Consider the following 22,733-nt stretch of genomic DNA (forward strand, 5'->3'; position numbering starts at 1 on the left):
TGCTCCAGGTGGGTAAACCTAGGCTGCCAGTGCTGTGGCATGGAGACCTTTTTCCTTGCTGCAGGGGAGAGAGCGACCCTGTGAAGGAAGGATTGTGTGAGAGCTACGGAAAGGTCTTGAGCCTGTTTTCAGTTCCCCTACTAAACTCTTCTCCCCTCTTTGGTACAGCAGAAATCATCCAGCTCATCACACGAAGGACGTCTTGGAGAATCCCAGCTGAGTGGCCCAACTCACATGAGACCGTCGTTCGAACCTCCTCCAACCACCATCGCCGCCGTCCCCCCGTACATTGGACCCGACACACCGGCGCTACGGACCCTCAGCGAGTACGCGCGGCCTCACGTCATGTCCCCCACCAACCGCAACCACCCCTTCTTCGTGCCCCTCAACCCTACCGACCCTCTGCTGGCCTACCACATGCCCGGCCTCTACAACGTGGACCCCACCATCCGGGAGAGGGAGCTTCGGGAGAGAGAGCTCCGGGAGAGGGAGCTTCGGGAGAGGGAGCTGCGGGAGCGGATGAAGCCAGGCTTCGAGGTGAAGCCGCCGGAACTCGATGCGCTTCACCCCGCCACCAACCCCATGGAGCACTTTGCCCGCCACGGCGCCCTCACTATCCCCCCCACGGCGGGCCCGCACCCGTTTGCATCTTTCCACCCGGGCTTGAACCCCCTGGAGCGGGAGAGACTCGCTCTGGCAGGCCCCCAGCTGCGGCCTGAAATGAGCTACCCGGACAGACTGGCTGCCGAGAGGATACATGCGGAGCGGATGGCATCGCTCACCAACGACCCCTTGGCCCGGCTGCAGATGTTCAACGTCACCCCGCATCATCACCAACATTCGCACATACACTCGCATCTACACCTCCATCAACAGGACCCGCTGCATCAAGGTGAGTCCATAGCAGCGGTGTGCTCCATGCTGTGTGTGCTCCATGCTGCCGTCCATTTCTTTTGAGCCTGGTGGGGAGGGGTCGCCTATTTCTTTGGGGTGAGTGTTTTTCCCAGCAAATGAAAAGAAGTGGTGTACCTGGGAGAGCTAATTTGGAATTTTTGTCCCTCATGTGTTAGTTTTCAAGTTGCAGGAAGTCTTTTGTTGTTTTTTACACAGAGTAGAAAAACGCTAGCATTTTTACAGGAGCATTTTGAAGTGATGCACTCAGCGCTAGTGTGGTGCAGGGAGGACCATATTGAATTTGAACCACCGCAAGCCTGTGGAGGGAAGTCCCTTTATTTACTTAGCCTTGATCCTCATCACCCAAACGAGAAAAAATGTACACGGTGGAACATTTTAAGGGCAAACCTAAGAGAAACTGCGAAGCACATTTCTGATGTGAAATGCCTTTAATACAACCACTCGGGGCAATAGCGAGGCCAGCAGGGTCATGGACTCAGTGCAGCTCCTCCTCCTGTCGGGTCACTTAGCAGGAGGCAGGTTGCTGAGCTTCCAGCTTAGAAGAAGTTATGGAAGGGAGCCTTGCAGCAGAGCAGAGAGGCATTCAGGATCTCAAATACAAGCCCACTTGTCCTTAGCATGTGTCTTAAGCTGGGGTCTGTGTAATCCCTACCCCGCTCTGACGGGAGTGAGGTCTCCCGAGTTCACTGTCCTCTGTCACTCTCTACTCCTTTTACTGCTATAATCCGTCCTTGAGCTCAGTAGGCTCTCCATTCTAGTAGAATGTTTTGGAAGAGGGCTGGCGTTCAGGGAGGACAAAGAATCGTGCAAAGTGGGGTATTTTTGCCCTCCAGTTTAGATTATTTTTTGCACCTCTGTTGCCACCCTGACCCATTTCAAGGAAGGTGCCTCTTCTGGTGATACACACCAGTCTTTAGTGCAGCAGTGGGTAGTGATTAAAACTGGTGCATGTGCATTGTAAGAACAGGCTCCAGACTGGGTAGGAAGCTCTGTGATGGATTGATTGTTCTTGAAAAGTGTGTTGTTCTAGCAGAACGTCCAGCACCATCATTTCAGTTTCTTGCCCCCCACCCTTACCCATAAGTTCCCAGGGTTGGTTGCAGCAGTTTAAAAAAACAGCTTGAAACAAAAGAGTGGGTCGTATCCCAACTAAGTTCTCATCAGCCACTGAAATTGATGGACATGGCTAATGTAAGTAGGCCTAACTTGGTCATGTCCATCAGTTTCAGTGGCTCTGCCCTGAGGAGGACTTAGTTGGAGAAAACCCACAGTCCCGCCAGTGATGACAGGAAGGGAGACAAGACTTTAATATTTCAAGGATCCTGAACACAGAGCCCATGATGCATCCCTCCAGCAGGATCCACGTTGCCCAAGACACCCAGCATCACAGGAGGAGGAGGGTGACCCCCCCCCCGTAACATAACCTCCAAGTGTAGCAGTTTGCTTTCCCCATTGGGGTAGAACTGAAAACACCACTCCCCTCCCTTCTCTCCCATTAAAGAACTGGGGCTGTTTACGGTATCGGGGGTTCTGTTTCCTGGACATGCTGGGAGGGGGCAGAACACTGGGGAGGGGAGAGTTGCATGTATTTTCGAAGAGTGCTGACCACGAGCAATATTTGCTCTTTTTAGAAGGTGATCCTCCCTGCTTTGGACGCATGTTTAATATATTTCCCACGATTTGCCTCCCCAAGAGATAATTGTAGCCAATATAAACTGTTGAGAGAGAGATGGGGAGGCTCCAGAGCATGCACACAGAGGTGTGTGTGTGTGTGTGTGTGTGTGCGCGCGCGCGCATGCGCGCACACATAAGCACAGGCAAGGAGCTGGCTTCACTGCTTGCCTTTCCATTGCTAGATCCCTGTACTTGCTTAAAGGGCACTTTTTACCCGCTTCCTCCCAACTAGGGTTGCACAATGTTGGATTTTCAACACTGCAGTGTATTGCCAGCCAAACGTTGCGGTTTAGCGATAAACCGCAATGTTGTAAAAAAAGCTGCATTGGCCCCAGGCAGCAAGGTGCTGGGTGAAACTGCCGCAGCTCTCCCTATGGGAGCTGAGACGCTTTTACGTAAGCACCTCGCAGGCCCGAAAGTCTCCTGCTCCCAGCAGAGGCAGCCCTGAGTCCCCTGTGCGAAACCGGCAGGGGACTCAGGGCTCCTTGACCAGGCTCAGCTGGGGGCAGGAGCCGCCTGCCCCCCCGCAGAGCCAGCCCCGGTGTCCCTGCCACTTGTGCTCGAGCAGCAAGGATCTTGGGGCTCCTTGGCCAGGCTGCCTCCACCTTCTCTGGCATGGGGGCAGGCGAGCTACCTTGCCCATTTGCCCCCCACTCCCCAAAGACAGACCAGGCGGCAGTAGCCAAGCACACTGAGCCTGTCAGGCTCTGTGCGTTTGACTGCCTTAGCCTTCACCTGTGTGGGTGTGCTGCCTGCTAGCAGCATCAAAGAGCCCCTACACCACCTGGCTGCCTTCCACCCAGAGGGTGGGCTCTGTCTTTCTGGGAGGAAAGGCGCAGCACCCCCTCCCAGACAAAGGCAGCCAAGCAAGGCTGCAGCCCCAATCCCACTCCTACCCAAGTGCAAGCAGGAGTGGGGTTAGGGCTCTCTTAGCTGGGGGGGGGGGAGCACCTAACGGAGCTCCCATCCCACCTCTGTCTCCGTAAAAGTACTTTGCTGAAGAGAGGGCAGCAGCGCGCTCCTCAGTCAAGCAGTTTAAAGAAGCGGAGGGATGAAGAAGCTGTATCGGCAACTCACTGATGCAGTTTATTTTCCCCCTCTGCCGGGGCAGAGTGCGATGGCGGTTTCACCAGTGGTATGTCTCCCCCCCCCCCAGCCCAATACCAGTCCTGGGTGATGTATTGATATATTGCCCAATGCTACTCCCAGCACCAACACCTTCCAACCCCCCCCCCTAAATATTGAGGAAGGGCTGTAGTTCTGTAGTGGAGCACTTGCTTTGAATCCTCAGTGTCTTCCCTTGGGATCTCCAAGGAAGAAAAACACTCATATGAAACCCTGGCTAGCCACTGCCAATCCTGGACAGTGCTGAGCTAGACAGACCAGTGTCCTGACTCCGGGTACAGCAGCTTCCTACGTCTTAAGGGGAAGGCTGTAGCTCGGTGGCAGAACATTTGCCTTGCGTTCAGAAGTTCCCAGGCTCAGTCCCTCGCTGGCATCTCCAGGCAGGCCAGATCCCTGCCAAAAAGCCTGGAGGTCTGCTGCCAGTCAGTGTAGACCACTGATTTTCAGCTGGTGGGTCAGGACCCACTTGTGGGTCACGGCCTGATCTAAATGAGCGCTATTACCATGCAAATGTATGGTAAAGGGTTAAGAAATGGGTACCCAAATGCATGTTTGGGTTAAAAGTGGGTCCTGGGATCTGAAAAGGTGTAAGATCCCTGGTGCAGACAGTGCTGAGTCAGATGGACCAGTGGCCAGGCTCAGGATAGAGTAGCTGCTTTGCATGCAGAAGGATCCAGGTTCACTCCCCAGTGGCATCTTCAGGCAGCCTAAAACCCTGAAGAGCCATTGGTGTAGACAAGCTAGAGCTTGCTGGTCTCATTGGTGTCCCCCCCCCCCCAATTTTCTTTTCTTTTTTTGCATGCTGAGGTGGGTGATTTGGAATTGTTTTCTCCCCTCGGGATGATAACAGTGGAGTTAAATGAGACACGGGGGGGGGGGGCATGTGTGCATCCTCGCAGCCAAGGTCGGTAACAAAAGCCTCCCCACCCGCAGTACAGAATGTACTGATCTCCATAAATGTATCAGACTGCAGATGTACTTTTTGTGCAGGCAGACAGAACAAAGTGAATCTTGCATTTAAAAATAGATGGAGAGAGTCTGCCCCTGCTTTCTGGGTTAAGGCAAGGCGTTATTACAAGAGAGCTTTCTCAGGAAGAAAGCTCGCTCTGTGTTTCAGGGAAACTCAGTGATAAAGCTGGTTTCAAAAGAAACTGTAGAATCATAGCGTTGTAGAGTTGGAAGGGACCTTGGGGCAGTGGCGTAGCGTGGGTTGTCAGCACCTGGGGCAAGGCAAGTAATTTGCGCCCCCTAACCCGTGGATTTGCGCCCCCTAACCCTAACCCCCAGATGTTGCGCCCAGTGCCGCCGGCCCCCCCTGCACCCCCCACGCTACGCCACTGCCTTGGGGGCCCGCTAGTCCAACCCCCTGCAATGCAGGAATCTCAGCTAGATCATACATGACAGATCCAAGGGCATGCGGAGATAGCTTAGTATACAAAAAGGCAGGCCTTGTGCCCTGCTCAGTGTTTTGCAAGCTGCATATGCCCCTCTATGCTGGAAGGGGAATAGCCATAGTTTAGCTGTAGAGCAACTGCTGTTCATACAAAAAGTTCCAGGTTCAATCCCCCGCTCCTCCAGGTAAGGCTGGAAAAGGCTCCCTATCTGAAACCCTGGAGAACTGCTGCCAATCAGTGTAGGTAGTACTAAGCTGGTTGGACTAGTAAGATGGTTGAACAGTGTCTTCCATTCCTATGTCTGAAAGCAGGGATAGCTCATGTGGTGCCCTTCAGATGTTGCCAGATTACAACTCGCATCACCTCTGATCATTTTCCATGCTAGCTGGGATGTTGGGAGTTGGGAGTCCAGCAAACATCTGGAGGGCACCATGTTGGCTATCCCTGTCTTAATGGAGGGCCCAGAGTACATGCTTTGCAAGCAGAAGTTTCCAAGTTCAGTCCCCAGCATCATCTGGGAAAAGTGGTGTAGGAACATAGGAAGCTGCCTTATACCAAGTCAGGCCATGTGTCCATCTAGCTCCGCATTGTCTGCTCCAACCAGCAGCCCTGGTTCTCCATGATTTTCCCTACTTGGACATGCCAAGGGTTGGATTTGGAACCTTCTGCATGCAGGGCAGATGCTCTGTCACTGAGCGCTCTGGTGCTTCCCCAATCAAATAAGCAGATGATGAGGATCTCCAGAAACGGCTGAGAAAAACTCCCTGCCTGAAGCCCCGTAGAGCCACTGCCAGTCAGTGTAGACAGTACTGAATTTAATGAGCTGACTCTGTATAAGACACTCTTGCATTTCCTGAGTTGTGCTTGTGCTAATTGCACCAAGCATCTCCATGCTGTTGTTGAGACAGAGGGCGGTTGTGTTCAGAACAGAGCCAGAGTCCAGAGTCCTTCCCAAGACAGGTTCATCAGCCACCACCTTCCAGTGACCTACATGTTCAGTCCAGATTTTGGGGTGTTTTGTAGTGCTCATTGGAGAGCCGTTTTAACCAAACGCCTCCAGGTGTCTTGAGCTAGGAAGTCAAGGAGGTCAGACCTCACACTCTCCTGTGTGCAAAGTTTTTCCATACAGTTGAAGAGCTGCTGCAAGTCAGTGTTGACCCAATGAGTCTGACTCAACATGACACTTTCCCCTTATCTTTCTCTCCCCCTGATCTCAAGTTCTGCAGGGATTAAAACTGTTCGCTCTTTAGAAATAGGTTCAGATTGTGTCCCTGAAGCTGTCTTTGCTGATAGCCCCTCCCTGAGGGGTCCCACTAGCTCTATGGACTCTCTGCTAGCTTATAGGCCAAGGTGTGATACAAACCCCAGGCTGTAATTCAGGATCCAAGTGTTCCTGTGTTTCTCTTGCCTGGTGGGTTAATATTGTAAGCCTTGCGTGTAGCACATCACGCATGCCATTTGCAGCGGATCTTCTGGGTGTCGTTAATTGGATTGATTCATGCTGGGTTGGAACATGACCTCTCTCGACATATGATAGAGGGGCCCTGGAGGCAGTGACCTAGGACAGGAATCCCTTAGAATTAGGTGACTGAGATCCCTAATCTTAACAAAACCCAAGGCTCACCAGGAAGGTCTTGTATGAGAATATGTATATATGCAAGTGCAGGACGAGAGGAAATCTGCTGAGACAGGCTGCTCTGACATGCAGCGACTCAGGTTGCAGACACCCTAATTAAAGCATCCAGGGGCTCATATGCTCCCTTGGATGAGAATCAGGGTCAAAATGACCTGACCAGATTCTCTTCTCCGTTTTCTAGGAACCTTGACGAAGCACATGTCCAATTAGCCCCCTTCTCTCTCCCCTCCCCCATATGAAGCTCTTCCATCTTGCAAGCAGGGCAGAAGATTTGCTGTTGTCCACGGTTTTATTTTAAGGTTTCTCCTTCTTATAAGTAAAGTTCTGAAGGGGCTTCAGAGTTTTCACAGGAGCTGAGTTTGATCACTGCCTCGCCTGGGGCCTAGCCCCAGAACCTGTTTTCAGATGTTCTGCCCAGCCTCTGAGCATGTGAAGTAGTAATGACTAGGAAGATCATTTCCCTGAGTTAGCAAAGAGAGCATTTTTCTCACCATTGAGCAATCATTAGACAAACAATATCTCACTCCCCACCATGATTCTGTCTGTCTGTCTTTGTCTCTCTTTGAGACAGAAAGCAGGCTTGGGACTCTGCAACTCTGAAATCATGCATCAGATTTCACCAGGCTCTGCCCTTGCACTTTCAAGCTTTTCCCAGCAGCCACAAGAGCTAGGAGCTGGTTGTTTAAAAATAGAGGACTCTCCAGATGTGAAGCTCTGTGCTGGGTAGTACATGAACAGCTTGTGCTGCATCTGTCAGCAAATATGCAAATAGCCCCCTGTGGTTGTTTGTTTTCTCCTTCCTCAAATAGCAACCCTATGATGGTGTCCCTTTCTGTTCTGGGACCTTGAACTTGGTTTTTCCTGGGGTGAGATGAAACTCCTAGGGGGAGCAGGGAGGTTAGCAGACAGATGTGCAGATCAACCACCCTCAGCAGGAAAGGCAACACTTCTAAGAGGCTTATATTGCACGTGTTTCCCTTACATTGTTGACAGTGTCACTATTATCTGAATGTCTTCTGGCGGCAATGTGGTCTAGAGCCTTCTCAGCAGAGGCATCTACCTTGAGGAGCCCATCCAGCTACTTCACTACCCTCTTTTTAGGAAAAACTCCCCTTCTTAGGAGAGCTTTGTCTCTCATAGGAGGAAAAAGGATCTCTGCCATTCTGTGGCATTATTGGGGCTTATTTTTAAAATGTTTTTATGATTAATTTTATGATACGCTTTGTGTCTTGTGTGCGGTGCCTCAGATGCCACCTCCAGGGCATTTATGGGACGTGTCTAAAAAAGGAATAGTAAATGAATGGTGAATTGATTTTCTGTTGTTCTTGTACGCAGTTCCCTTTTTCCTTCTTAATAAGAAAGCTCATTCCTGTTCCCCCCCTCCCCTTTTCTCCCCTTTTGTTTTAACTCTCAAAGACTGTTTGGCCACCCGATGTCACTGCGAACACTCCAGACAGAGAAGTAGGCTCCACAGTTGGAGGGGGGACTAGGCTTCTGATAATTACCGGTTATGCTCAGCTATTTGCGCAAGTATTAATGTTGCTTTTGACCCCTGAACAAAATGAGGGTTTCTGAGCCTGGTGGTAAGTTGTCGTTGCTTTTCCCCCCCTCTTTCCTACCGCCCCCAACCTTTCCCTTTTGCAGGCTCGGCAGGACCTGTCCATCCCCTCGTGGACCCCTTGGCAGCCGGGCCCCATTTGGCGCGCTTCCCTTATCCTCCCGGCACTATCCCAAACCCGTTGCTAGGGCAACCGCCCCACGAACACGAAATGCTCCGGCACCCGGTCTTTGGTAAGTGTGCAATAGCAGCCCTTGGGAAGCCAGTGTTTCCCAACCTATGCCCTCCAGAGGTTGTTGGACTATGACCCCCATCATCCCTAGCCATTGGCCATGCCGCTTGGGGCCGGTGGGGCTTGGAGTCTGACAGCAAGATCTGGAGGGTGGCAAGTTGGGGAAGATTGATGCAGATGAAAAATGCAAGACCTAAGGGCTATCTGGTTTTGAACAGCAGCCAATCAGATTCCTCCAACAAGAGCATTTGCCCCCCTGCCTTGCAGGGATGCTGTTCAGCACCTGGTGTCCAGAGGTACCCTGCTTCTGTACACCGTGTGGATATTATTGCCAATTGTCTTTAATAGACAAATGCACCTAGTTTAGGTTTTTATTGGGTACCAGCGATTTAATGCATTTATCCTGGTATCCCAGCTGTCTCTGTCTCTCTAAGGCTGTGAACTGCGGGAGTCTCATTCAAAGACTCTTCGTACCAGGGATCAGGCCCTTTCCTATGTGGACGGCGTTCCACAGTTGAGTCGCATCCACGTAAATGCTACTCAGGGTGGACCCACACAAGTCATCTCCAGTGATTTCAGCATAGAGTAGCACTAGCATTGGGTGCAACCCATCTGCTCAGTCACTGTTATCCCAGCTTGCAGTTACCAGACATGCCTTGGCCAATCCAAACTTGTGTGCGACAACCTTTTCTCTTTTTCTCTCCCCAGGTACCCCCTACCCACGTGACCTCCCTGGCGGCATCCCTCCTCCCATGTCAGCAGCCCACCAGTTACAGGCCATGCATGCTCAGTCAGCAGAGCTTCAGAGACTAGCCATGGAGCAGCAGTGGCTGCATGGGCACCCCCACATGCACGGGGGCCACCTCCCCAGCCAAGAAGACTATTACAGGTAAGGCTGGGCCCATGCTGTCAGGGGAGGAAGAAGTTCTCTGGGGCAAGCTCCCCTTAGCGTGCATGCTGCCCCTTGGCCAATTCCTCCTCTATTTATTTGTTATTAATATTATTTATTGAATTTGTATACCGCCCAAGTGGGCAACCACCTTGCCATGAGGGAGGAGAAAGGAGTGGTCTGGCAAGCTGCCACCATCCACCTCGCAGTGGTAGTCCCCTTATATCACATTTCCTTTTTAATTGATGCTTAATTGTGCAACTGTCTTTGGTGAACCGCTTTGCGAGGTACACCTAAAAAGCAGCATACCATAAAATAGGCACAGGGGACGTGTAGCCCTCCTAGACGTTGCTGGACTACAACTCCCATCATCCCTGACTAATGGAGATGCTGGCTGGGGCTGAAGGGAGCTGGAGTCAAGCAACATCTAGAGGGCTGCCTGTCATGAGTGAATGAATGAATGAACCAACCAACCAACCAACCAACCAACCAAGAGAGGCATGTTCTGAATGAATGAATGAATGAATGAATGAATGAATGAATGAATAATGACTGAATGAATGAATGAACCAGGAGAGGTGTGTTCTGGCAGCAGCATAAGGTGGAGACCCAGACTGGCCACATTTGCACAACTGCTCTCTTGCTTTAGGCTCCTATCACTTTACAGGTTAGTTACACCAGAGGTGTCAAACGTGCAGTGTGTCACATGCCCTCAGAGTTGGGTTTGTTTTTCTGAGGGAGGAGAAGGTCTTCCTGCTCTTATACCCACTGTTGTTATAAAATACCACGACCAACTGCAGGTTTTGGATGGTCCTCAGGCAAGATGGGTGGTCCCATCTCCTCCTCTCCCTGCTGCGCTGTACTCTGTTTGTACAGCTGCCTAGAACGTACATGGCAAGCAGAGAGAGGTGCTTCATCTCCTCACTCTGGTCCCTGCTTGGATGCTCACAGAAGGCATTTGAACAGACAGCAGCCATAGGACCAGGAGGCTCCAAGGGTTGCCTGAGTGGGGGCTCTACTAAGGGTGGGGGCCTCAACAGGTGCTCAGTGGTGGCAGCTCCAGGATGAGAAACCACAGAAAGAGGTTGTCAGGGCCATTACTGGTCAGATTTGGAAGGTTGGTTTCTTCAGCCTTTTGAAGGCCTGGGTCCTTGAAGTGGAGCATGAAGGCATTGCTTGGGGAACTGGCCATTGCAGAAGGCCAGGCTCCTGGTGTTTTTTTTTATTCCAGGCCCAGCCAGTCCAGAGGCTCCCCTCCTGCCTGCTGGCCACAGAGCCTCATGTCACATACTGCTATTTTCGAGCACATGAACACAAAGACACATAACTCACAGGGCTGGATGTTCACTTCAAATATGAAGTCCTAGTTGAAAATTCCAGAGTCCCTGGGAAAACATGTGGATGGATGCATAACTCTGTGTGTGTGTGTGTGTGTGTGTGTGTGTGTGTGAGAGAGAGAGAGAGAGAGAGAGAGAGAGAGAGAGAGAGAGAGAGAGAGAGATATCTGTGGTACACAGAGGTCTACTTCACTACCACATTTGTCTGTTCTTGGCAGAGAGCTCTTCTGCATTGTGAGAGAGGGGAGAGACTGCAGAGGCTGGAGGAAAAAGTTCCCAACCCAAAAAAGCAACTGATTTTTTTTTACTTTTTCTTCTTCTCTTCTAGCCGACTGAAGAAAGAAAGTGACAAGCAGTTGTAATAAATTATTTATTTGTAATTCTGGCTGCAGAAGATCCCAGTCCTTGGGAAGAAATGGAATGTGTTTATCCACACACACACACACACACACACACACACTGCGAAAAACAAGAGAATTTTATCTTTTCAAGATACCTTTCTCTATTTAAAATGAAAAAGGAGAAAAAACAAACAAGGAAGCCCAACCTATAGAGACTTTTAAAATCAGCACATATATTATAGAATTCATTTGTAGAGATGTTTCCAAGACCAGTTTCAGGAGTCTCCTTGCATGATAAAACCTGTTAAGAAGCCTATTGAGAGAGAAACAACCCCCTCAGAACTGGATGGAAGTTATCAGAGGAAATTCCTTGGGCATTCTTGGGGGGGTTGTTTGAGGGGGGTGGGTTGGGTTCGTTTTTTCATTTTTTTCATTTTGAGTAGGTGCTAGAATCAGGTTCACAACTTAATGCAAGCCACTGTGCATACAAAGAAATACACTCAATTTATATATAAATATATAAATATATATATACACTTTAAAAACAAAAACAAAAAAATACAAGAATGGCAAGTAGGTGGCATAACACCCTCTGAAAATCCAAGTGCTATAACAAGAATTTTAAAAGAAAAAAAATCTACTTTTATTTTAATACATTGTAGGAAAACTTCATAATTTTAAAGAGAGCTTTGCAGCATGGCTTTTTAAGTCTGTAAATAATTTTTTTGGGTTAGGGTTTAAAAAAAAATTATAATAATCTCCACAAACTCCTGGTATCTATCTATCTATCTTTCTTTCTTTCTTTCTTTCTTTCTTTCTTTCTTTCTTTCTTTCTCTCTCTCTCTCTCTCTCTCTCTCTCTCTCTCCTTCCATCTCCTCCTCTCTCTTCCTCTTGTTCTCTCTCTTCAGTAACATCACAAAACCGTTACTTCTTACCTGATGTTGACAAGAATACAGAGTTGATTTTTTAATATAAGAGGAATATATATAATTATCCCTTTAATTAAAGGGAAGATGACATGGGGGGAGGGGTCAGTAATTTCAAAGTGGTCGAGAGCTTGACTTGACGGTTTGGTAGCAACATGAGCATTAAAGGGAGTTGCAGGGATAATATGTTTTTTTCTATAAAAAAAAAACAAGAACACAACTCTTTTTCTTTTTGTGTGTGTGCGTGTGCGCTGTTCTTTTTAATTTAATTCATTTGTTCCATGAACATCCTAAATTGCTTTTCATTCTCGTAGGTTTGTTTTTGACATAACTCAGTTCCTCAGCCGGTGAACAAGACCGCATATTCCTGCACTGGTTCTGTCGAAAAGCCGTCACGGTTTCCATCAGCGCAAGAGTTTTTTTGAAGCAGAAGTTGGAAAGGTAGCAGTTTTCAAGAAATGGGCTCTTGAAATGTTAGGCTACTCCATGTCTCCCCTTTCCTCCACAAACATAGCATTAAACTGAAACTGTGTCCTAAAAATGCAGGCACACACACACAGAGTCTACCAATTAAGACAACAATAATGCGGTGATGGTTTCTTTGGCCACAAGCCCCACAAGGCGTTCAATTCAAGGAGGAAATTCTCCTTTATTCTCTATGTCAGGATGTGCTCCATGCATACCCACTTGGAACCCTTCCAGCATCAAAGCCCCACACCAGTCATGAGAGCTGTTGATATGAGGCAGACTGTCCTTTAGATAGCATGGAAGTTTACATGCAAACCATTTCCCTTCAAGTAATATCTCTATATATGTTATAAAATTTATTTGAATAGTGCCGAATCGAAACTTCCCATCCCTGACAAGTTACACATTTTGAAAGAAAAGGGACAGGCAGAGGGGCTGCTTCAGAGCTGTGCATTTTTTTCGAAATTGCCCCCCTGAACGCAAAGCTTAAATTTCACTCTTAAAAGCTGGAAGCCGCCTCTGCGCTCCTGGGCTTTGTTTTTAATCGGTCCAATATTAGCAGGTTTGTGTTGTTTTTGTGTGTGTGCTTTGCTGGGCACAGAAGGGGATTTGCACCTGGTCTTACCTCAAGGGCACAATTGACCAGGGCGGTCTCACTCTCTCCCCCCCCCCACCCCCAGTTCAAGGCAGCAGAGTAAATTTCTTTCGCCCCCCAAAAAAACAAATCCTCATCTTGAATGCTCTTTTGGGATATGGTGGAGTGAGAATAAGACTCAATAAATGTGCCTTGGGCAGCCTTTTTCCTGCCTGCTGTTTGCAGTAGCTTAGGAGTTATCCTTGTTTTGTAAAAAAAATTCACACTCTCCAATGCACGAGGCAGGGAAACTCTGAAGGCTTAGAGTGGGGTTGACCATCTTCTGTCAGAAGCTGTGAATGTCGCAAGCACATGACAACTGTATGAATCCTATTTTTTAATTCCCTTCGAACTGCTAGTTTAGTTACACTTTTTTTTAAAAAATATGAGTTGGATTAGTGCAGGAATCTGCAGGGCTGTGTAATAACACATTTTCCTGTTAGTTGCATTCATTATAACATTTCCTGGTTCTTGTTCCTTTTGGAAGGCTGCTTCATTTGCTGTGAAGACTGTTATTTGTGGCGGTAGGAGTCCATTGGGCCTGATCAGATAACCCCGTAGCTAATCGTTCAGCAGTCTCTTAAACAGCACATACGGCAGGTGGAATTTTAATCCAGCCTAACAGAAATTTGGGTTCCTCTTACCTTGGTCCAGAGAGCGGAGCTTTCTCCCTGCTCCCTGACTCCTCCTCCTTCTTCCCAAACCATCCTTCTTTCCCATTTGTTTCCTTACTGGCAGTCCACGCCTCTTGTCTCTGTGCAGTGGCAAATAGCTGGTGGTTATTAAGCTATCCACCTGCCTTACAGCCCCTCCAGGTGGTTCTGAAGTTAGCCTAACTGCGGACCATATTTTGGTCACACAAGCCACACGGGGTGTCCTCAGAATTGTCACGGTCACCTCTTCTCAGGTCAGTTTCTGAACCGCCGAGAGCTGAAGCACTGAACTGAGCATCAGGAAACTCTAAATTCATGGTGCTAAACGTCCAGCAAGATGCAAGCTAACAAGACAGAGTCATTGCTTAAAAGCCTAGCTAGCATCTCATGTTTTAACACTGTCATCTGGAATGGAATAAACTTCGCATAATGATCTGTCTGAACAGGCTGGACGTCCCCATCTGCTTATTATCAGTCCTCCTCTGTCTTCCCTTGTCTTTTTGAAGGCGCCTCCTTGCAGCAAGCATAATCTAGTTTTTAACTGCCCTCAGCTCTCTCAGAAAACAGAACCAGCCATATTGGTGAGGGTGGTGATATTTCAGTACCTTCAGGAGACACACTTAGCATGGATGTTGCAGACCATCCTCCTCTGACTTGGTGCTCTCCTGGTGTTTTGGACTACAACTCCCATCAGCCACACCTAGTGGGCTGATGGGAGTTGTAGTCCGAAACATCTGCAACTCGCCATTCTAGGAAAGACAGACAAACGGTACCAGTTAATTACGCCTTTCCCTCCACAGTTTACATGCATTTCATTGTGCTTCCTCATAAACTCTTGACCTTTTGGGTTTCTTTTTTATGCTTACGTAACAGTATGAATCATTCCACAGTGGTGGGGAGCCCAGAGGTTCTTTGTCCTCAGATCTTAATGATTAGCTACAGTGTTATTTGCCCTGATTCTCCCAAGACCACCATGCTCTGTTAGAATCTCCCAACTTTTTACAGTTACCTTTTCAGAAAAAAAAACTTTTTTAAAGCAAGATTTTATTTTTTGCTTTGAACTTCAAAAATCCATTTTATTTTACTTTGCTTTTTGTGTGTGCGTGCGTGTGTGATTTTACTTTATTTTTTCAAAATCAAACCGTCTCTTGTTCTGTGTCGTCCTGGTTTGAGCTAGTTTCACTGCACCGTTTAAAAGCAGAATATACATTCTGACAGCTACATTTATATATATATATCTTGAGGCTTAGTGTATATATGAGTAGGTTTACCATGGGATAACACAGTGTAAAACAGAGTAGAAAACCCAGAAATCGTGACTTCTGTGTTCTCTCCATTTGAGTATTTTGTAATTTTTTTGAAATATTTGTGGACATAAATAAAAACCAAGCTACACTATGGCAGTTTTGATTTTGTTTGAAAAGTGTGGCATGCATGTTTTAATGGGGCATGAGGTTGGGGTGGGTTCACTAACCATGAACCTCGTTGGAAGCAACAACCAGAGTGGCTTGGCTTCATCCTAAGCATCTTCTCATCTGTTTCCTCTGAACTGCACAAAGACCATCCTACAACAAGGTAACAAAATGAGGTGGGTCCTATTTCAGACAGCACATTCCCTTTGGACATTTGCCCCTGTAAGGTGGACTATTGCCATATGCCATGGTTGGGACAGGCTATTCAGTTACATATTTTCTTAAGTAACACATTTGCGTCCTGTCCTGCCTTTAAGGTGTCAAGATGGTTGGGTGTGCATGGAGTTAACCCTGTGTTTTCCTTCACAGCCACCCTTCCATTGTAGGTTAGTCTGAGAGTTAATGGCTGTCCCAAGCTCTCTCTGGGTTTTGGATGATGCCTGTGAGTCTTGTAGCAGGCGTCATGATAGATTAAGCATTCCCTCTGCTGTGCGTGTGATTGTGTGAGACAGAGAGGGAGAGAGAAAGGGGAAAACTTCTGTTTAGACCAGGGGTCAGCAACCTTTTCTGCCATGGGCACTGTCCCTCAGACCATGTGGTGGGCCAGACTATATGGGGGGGGATGAACGAATTCCTATGCCCCACAAATAACCCAGATATGCATTTTAAATAAAAGCACACATTCTACTCATGTAAAAACATGCTGATTTTTTTGGGGGGGGGTTCCCCAAAAAAGCTCAACCATTTTGGTGGTTTCCTTTAAAAAGCTCATTGCGAGTGTCAGGAGTTTTACTTTTTGAAATATGGCAGCCTTAGTTAAGCACCAGAGCCCTAAAACCCTTCATGCCATTGCTTTTGCTCTTCTTTGGTTTCTTTTAAATTAGATTTTTGCTGCTGATCCAGGAAATGTAAATATTTATTTATTTATAATCCTGTTCTTTGGCAGAGAGAGAGAGATCTCAGAGGAGCTTTCAAATCATTATGAAAAAGACACTCCCTGCACTCAGGTTTACAATCTAAAAAGACAAGACACAAAAGGAAAATGGATTGGGATAGAGGAAGAAACTAGCAAACCCCTACCAAAGCAGCTCTGACCTTGAGAATCCCATGAATGCCAGGATCCGTCATGGCAGGAGGGCAGGGTATATACTGTAATGTTATAATAAAGAGATGGTGTTGCCACCTTGATTAACCTGGGGGTGATTCAGGTTTTCAGCCCTGGGTACCAAAATGTCTCACAATGGACTTGCCAGGACCCTGTGTGGAGTTGTGTCTGATCCCGTCTCCTGTTCTCTTCCCTCTTCTGGGTAATTTGCTCTGCCACACACGCCCCAGCCCTTGTCCTCCCTTTGCTCTGCTGAACACTATGCCAAGTGACTAGAATTCATCCATTGCAGAAAACACCTTCATCTAAATGTAAATGCCATTTCCCTGCCTCGGGCTGCTGCTTCATTCTTTTCTCTCCACTTTGGGGAAACGGATACAAGATAATGCCACTGTCACCACCCCAATCAATTTTTGTCCATGTCAAGCAAAAGCTTTTGTCCTAATACGTCTTTGAAATGTATTGTTCTGGGATGACAGAAGATGCATTCATTGGGGGCTGGGAGAAGAAGGGCACACTCTGAGAAATAGTCTCATTCAAGGAGAAACCCCAAAGGATTGGAGCCGTGTGCATGAAGGGAGTGGCTTGGGGAAGGAGTCATAAAACTCTTCAAACCCAACGAAATTTCCCTTTGCTCACTAAGGTGCAGTAGCTGGTGCCCATTGGGACTGCTTGGTCAGAAACAGGGAGACCAGCAGAGTCAGTGGCAGCCAGAGCCACCTTCCATTGGTTGTAAGTAAGAAGGTGGGCAGGGGGTTGATGAGGCTGTGCCCCATTTGCTCATAGCAAATGGTCTCTGCACCTTAAATGTGAATTAAGCATCCCTGTATTGGATTATCTAGCTAGCCCGACAGATGTTAGTCTGCAGCTCTGGTCAGGCCAGGCAGCATAGCCAGTGCTTAAAAGCGACCCAGCCATTTTATGGAATAATAACCATATAATAGTACTCTAGAACTGGTTCTACTGTTAGTTTATTGAGTTGGCAATCCTTTGCGTTTTGCATTTTACTTTATTGCTCCAGTAGCATTTTGTTGCAAAGCTCTCAATAAATTTCCAAATTACCAATAAATATTGATGAGAGAGCTGTAGTCCAACCATATCTGGAGGGCCACAGGTTTTCTGTGTTTGTTTTAAATACAGCAAGGTGGCTACTGGAGCGTTTTTCAAATAGTTGTGTCCTGGAGGCAGAGCTGGAGAAGAGGACCTGGGTACCCTCAGTTGGCTGGTGAGATGCCATCGCCACAGCAGGACCATTTGTTGCCGAGTCTTCCTTGGATTACACCACCATGCGGCCATTTTAAATTTCCCACAGTGTCCTGGACGAATGCCTATGCCATGAAGATTGTGGGAAATTTTCCATGGTGGCTTGTGGTTGCCCACCATGACCAGGTTCAGGAGAGACGAAAGGAGAGATGTCTTCACATAGCACAAAGCTAAAACTAGGGAATCTGTTGCCATGAGTAATATGGCCAGTTAGGGTGGCTTTAAAAGAGGATTAGACAAATTCATAGAACCAGGATGGCTATGTTCTGCCTCCACTGTCAGTGGAAGTGTGCCTCTTTATATCAGTTGCTGGGAATCACAGGCATCTGGTCGGCCACAGTGAGAACAGGATGCTGGACTAGTTGGACCTTTGACTTGAGCAGGCTCTTACTATGTTCTTAAGCGACGGGTGCTTGAATGAATGGTCACGATTAGCATTTTTTGTTCCAAATAACAGTTGCATATCCCTGCCCAGCCAGACGCCCGTAACGTTCTTGAATTTGGCCAGCAGGTGGCAGCATTCACTAAAAAAAGTAGCTTCCTACTGAGATACATGTTATGCTGTACACAGACTGGCATCGTCAGAGGAGTATTTATAAAGTTTTGCTTTAAACAAAACTGTGTTTAAAAATGCACCCTAGAGCCTTTTACTACACATGGGCTACTGAGGCATTCCGCAGTGTTGGAGGATGTGCATGTAGCTTTAAGTTTAGAAGCAACTGTTATTCAGAAGCACTGCTGCCTCCACGTGCGCCCCCCCCCCCCAATCAAGCTATTCTGGAGCAATTTATTGTACATTGCTTTGAGTTGCTTTTGTAACATCAAGTGATTAATAAGTTTAGTAAATGAGAGTAGTAATAATAGTATTTATTTATTTATATGTACATACATACATACATACATACATACCCCACCCTTCTGACTGGGTTTCCTTAGCCACTCTGGGCGGCTTCCAACAAAATATTAAAGATACAAAAAATAAAAAATAAAAATGCATGCCCATTCAAAGCAATCTTATGCCACTTTAAACAACGGTGGCTTCTGCTAAATAACCTTTGGAACTGTAGTTTGTTAAGAGTGCTGTGCGGTATTTGGAGATCCCTCACAGAGCTCCAGTTCCCAGCACTCTTAACAAACCAGTTTCTAGGATTTTTTTTGGGGGGGGGAGCCCTGTTTAAAGAGATATAATACTGCATTAAATTTATAGTGCAGGTGAGGCCTCCCGAGATTCCTCTTTATATCCATACTGCCTCTGTTGCACCTGCACAACTTGCAATAAAATCAGCTGGAATCTCGCATGCAGGCTTCCAGTCAACCACTGGAGGCTTGTTCACATGCTATGCAAAGCACGGGGGCAAGCTGCCTCTAGCACAGGTGCAAAAGTGTGCATGTGCGAAAGAGGACACACACTTGTTGCATATGGGCCGTACCCTCCTTGAACAACACGTGAATAACTGTGCTGGTGTGTGGGTCAGTGGAATGTGACTCTTGTCCCCATGTTTGAGCTGCCTCTGTTTGGGAACTTGTAAGGGAAGAGTCATATGGTTGTCATATGTCCGCAATTCAGCCTTCAGAAACAGTTTCCGGGCGGAAATCACTGTGAACAACATTGGGCAAAACTAAGAAAAAACCTCGACAACTTTGGCCAAAAACTTTATTTTCCCCTTCAACTTTTGCGTCCGGATTTTTACTTTTCGAAATATGGCAACCCTACCTCAGGGCTGAGCCTGACATTTGGAGCAAATACTCATTTTAACACTCCCTCAGACGCTCATTTTACATTCATTTAAGCATTCATTTTAAACATCTTTAAGCATTTAAGCATTCATTTTAAACATCTTTCCCCTCACTTGTTTGAAACATTAACAAACAAAATTCGTGAAGTTTTGGGGGGTTTTTTGGTTAAAAACCACTCAAGAAAGAAGGTCTCCTGCAGAGAAACCGGGCAGGCCTCGGCCTTGCCTTCCTCCGGCCAATCCCGTGGCGGCATTTTGCATCAGGGCCTGCCTACCCAGCCCCTCTGCCAATCAAGCGGCTGCATTTCCCTCGCTCTCGGTCACTGTCCAGAGATGGAGAGCGAGGAAGGAGGATGGCTGCGAGGCATGAAAGCTAATTTCATACACTCAGTAAGTTTCTCTTTCCTTACTGACCTTGCTGGAAGAACCAGCTGTTTGTACATGCGAGAGAGTAATGGGGTTGGAGTGGACTGGAGTAAAATATCAAGACAGTGGGAAAACATCTGAAGTGTGTCTCTATTTTGAAAAAAAAATCGCTGTATTTTAATAACTAAAGCCAAAACAACAACCCTTTTGCCAACTTCCTCCATGTTTAGGTTCTGAGTTACCTCTCCTCACAGAGAAGCAGCTACAATTTTCATTTATTTATTTATTTTAAAAAATTTATTTGCCAAGTCCTTCAGTTGTAATTCTTCTCCTGCGGTGATTTTATTTTATTTTCTAAAAGAAAAGGCTCCATTTCTCAAAATAAGGCTTTCAGTTCTGTCCATGTTTCTTTGGGAGTCATGGTTGTCAGGAGCGGGGAGTCTTTCTCTTTCCCCTGAATGAATTATAATCTCCAGAGTCCCAGCTTTCTGGTTTTTCTTTTTAAAAAAAACAAACAAGTTTCTAGCATTTGTAGGATCTGACACAAAATGTAGAAAAAGTGCAAATTTCCACAATTTTTTTATGAGCCTGTGCACGCACCATACATCTAAAGCGCATCCTAACCCCCTCCCAAATGAAAATAGTCCTGGGAATTGTCGTTTGTTAAGGGTTCTGGGAATTGTAGCTCTGTGACGGTAGACTACAGTTCCCAGGATTTTGGGGCAGAAGCTTGTGTGCTTTAAATGTATGAAACTAGCCTCCCATCTTTCAGTGTTTTAGCCAATGAATGAAGTCTTAGGAGTGACTGATGTTCAGGGGAGCCAATCTAGCTAATCAGAGAAAGAGAAGGCTGGTTTGAAACATCTGTTACCTATTCTAGACTTCAGATTGGTTTTTAAGACTTTTGTGCTGGTCTCACCTGGTGGAGAAAGGTTTTGCTGTTGGCTGGTTGAAGACCAAAGTGTTTGGGTGCGCGTGTGTGTGATAATTCATTCAGCTTGGAACAACAATTCATGCAACTGATAGGGTGAACTGTGCATAAAAACTTCTGTCATAATACATTTTTTTTGTCTACAATCTGAGTGTGTCAGTGACACTTTGGGATCTTGACTTTGATGGTGTTTACCAAAACAAGTCCATATGTTCTTTGGAGACAGAGAGTGAAAATATTCATTTTTTTCCTCCATAGCACAGTCTCTCAAGGTCTCACCTCTCATTCTCCTTTCACCTTTTGTTATCCCTCCTGCAACACAGAGATTAATTTACCGCCTTTGCATGCCTACTCAGAAGTAATCCCACGGAGTTCAATTAGGCCTGTTACTCCAAGCTCAGTGGGGAGAGGATTGCCATATTAGCTGATTTTAATAAGAGTTATATGTGTGAAATTGTGCAAACAATTGCTGCATAGTTCTAAAGAAAGATATTGCCATCTGTTGTTGGGTAAAATCCCCACATGCTCAGAGTTTGCCGCAACTGGAATCGTGGAATTTGGCCCCACGTATTAATTTAATTTTATCAAATTAATGAAACCCAGTGAGCATAATATAACAAGCATCCAGCCTGCAAATATTAAAATCCACAGCAAAAATATATGCGAATGCAATCTACGATCTAATAACAAGTATGAAACCATCCTGGGAAGAGTAATTTTGTGCCTTTCACCACTAGATGGCACTGCTGTCTATGTTTTGGTTTGATGGCAGCTTATTTCAGGGGTCACCAACCCGGCGGGCACCTGGGCACCTGTGAAGGCTCCCAGTGGTGCCCTGGGCAGGTGCCCCAGACTGTGAGCTTTCGTTTAACACTAAAAAGTAAGTCCCTAACCCTCCTAGAAAGAAGAGTATGGGGCAAAATGTACAGATACCTTCTAAGCAATTTCTGTAAAATGAGAGCAGAGTTGCCACCTTGTATATTTTTCCCTGGTACTGAGGAAAGCTTCCTGTTGTTATTATTAGACTGCAACTGTGTGTTTTGTGTGTGAGAGAGTGATCTCCATAATCAGGACCATCACGGCATAGCGTGACTTCCCATGATAAGCATAATATTTTGGGGGATGGTTGTCTCTTAATTTTGTGTTATGCCATGCTCCCCGTGGCAGCCATTTTGTGGTTGTGCGTTTTCAGCCCTACCTTGAGATGCTGGGAATTGAACCCATTGCCCTCTGCAAGCAAGGCATATGTCCTACCACTGAGCTACACCCCTTCTCTTAAGAGTTAGGAAAAATGCCTTGTGTCAACTCTGACCAAGGCCTGTCCATCTCAGCATTGTGTCTGCACTGACTGGCAGTGGCTCTCCAGGGTTTCAGGCGGGGGGGGGGGCATTCCCAGCCCCACCTAAAGATGCCAGGGATTGAACCTGGGATCTTCTGCATAACAAAACAAATTCTCTGCCACTAAGTTATGGATAGCTCTAATACTCAAAGGAAGCTGCCAGTATGCTGAGCTACAACACATCCTCATTTCCCTTCAGACATATATTGAGCATTTTCACTACATGGTTTCACTACATGGTGCCTTCTGTTGCTGTGAGACAGAATGAGAAATAAACCGGGCTGCCATCCACTTTAGTTAATCTCAACTGATTTGGTTAATCTCAACTGATTAACCAATTAATGAATAACGCTTTTAAAAATTGCACATGATGAAATCCAATCATTCAAAAGGGGTGCAGAGAAACAAACCGTGTGAACTCAGACGAGTTGCAGTAACAGTTCTCTTGGAAAAGAGAAGGGGAACTGGATCTGATTGGTGGTCCAGAACATGATGTGTCCCATGGACCAGATTTGTCTTGCCAGGGTCACCTGACATCACAGTGATGTCAGGTGACCTTTTATTTGCATAGTGCTAAGCATAATCAGCTGATCAGTTGGTGCTTGTAAAGTGATGTCCATGGGGCTGTGTGCAGATGCTGCTGATCTGCAGTGCCTGCAACCTCCCCTTTCAGTTAAGCCATGTCTTTATTTGCCCTACAACTGCCACCATATATGTCAGCTGGTGTAGGGCAAGTAGGCATGCCTTTGCCAAAGTGGCCTTACAGGCCAAATAGGGAGGCTGGGTGGGCCCAATTAG

General features: G+C 46.9%; 2 protein-coding genes across 22 annotated transcripts in view; both read left to right on the forward strand.

Annotated features, from left to right (window-relative positions):
* Positions 1–15,181, forward strand: part of RERE (arginine-glutamic acid dipeptide repeats) — a 344,648-nt gene extending 329,467 nt beyond the window's left edge. For 11 of the 20 annotated variants that reach the window (XM_081870748.1, XM_081870742.1, XM_081870737.1 and 8 more), the window contains 5 exons: positions 169–892; positions 8,161–8,205; positions 8,389–8,535; positions 9,243–9,423; positions 11,089–15,181. In XM_081870748.1, coding sequence (XP_081726874.1) covers positions 169–892; positions 8,161–8,205; positions 8,389–8,535; positions 9,243–9,423; positions 11,089–11,122 — 1,131 coding nt within the window. In that variant the 3' untranslated portion in view covers positions 11,123–15,181. The remainder of the gene's footprint in view (positions 1–168; positions 893–8,160; positions 8,206–8,388; positions 8,536–9,242; positions 9,424–11,088) is intronic. The other 9 variants (XM_081870743.1, XM_081870753.1, XM_081870741.1 and 6 more) reach the window with 3 other exon arrangements.
* A 4,445-nt stretch (positions 15,182–19,626) lies between these two features.
* The window catches only part of SAMD11 (sterile alpha motif domain containing 11), a 340,371-nt gene continuing 337,264 nt past the window's right edge, over positions 19,627–22,733 (forward strand). For both annotated transcript variants that reach the window (XM_081870871.1, XM_081870873.1), the window contains exon 1: positions 19,627–19,689. The gene's annotated coding sequence lies outside the window, so the exon portion shown is untranslated. The remainder of the gene's footprint in view (positions 19,690–22,733) is intronic.

The sequence above is a fragment of the Podarcis erhardii genome, assembly GCF_964252035.2.
Source record: "Podarcis erhardii genome assembly, chromosome: 7".
NCBI lineage: Eukaryota > Metazoa > Chordata > Lepidosauria > Squamata > Lacertidae > Podarcis > Podarcis erhardii.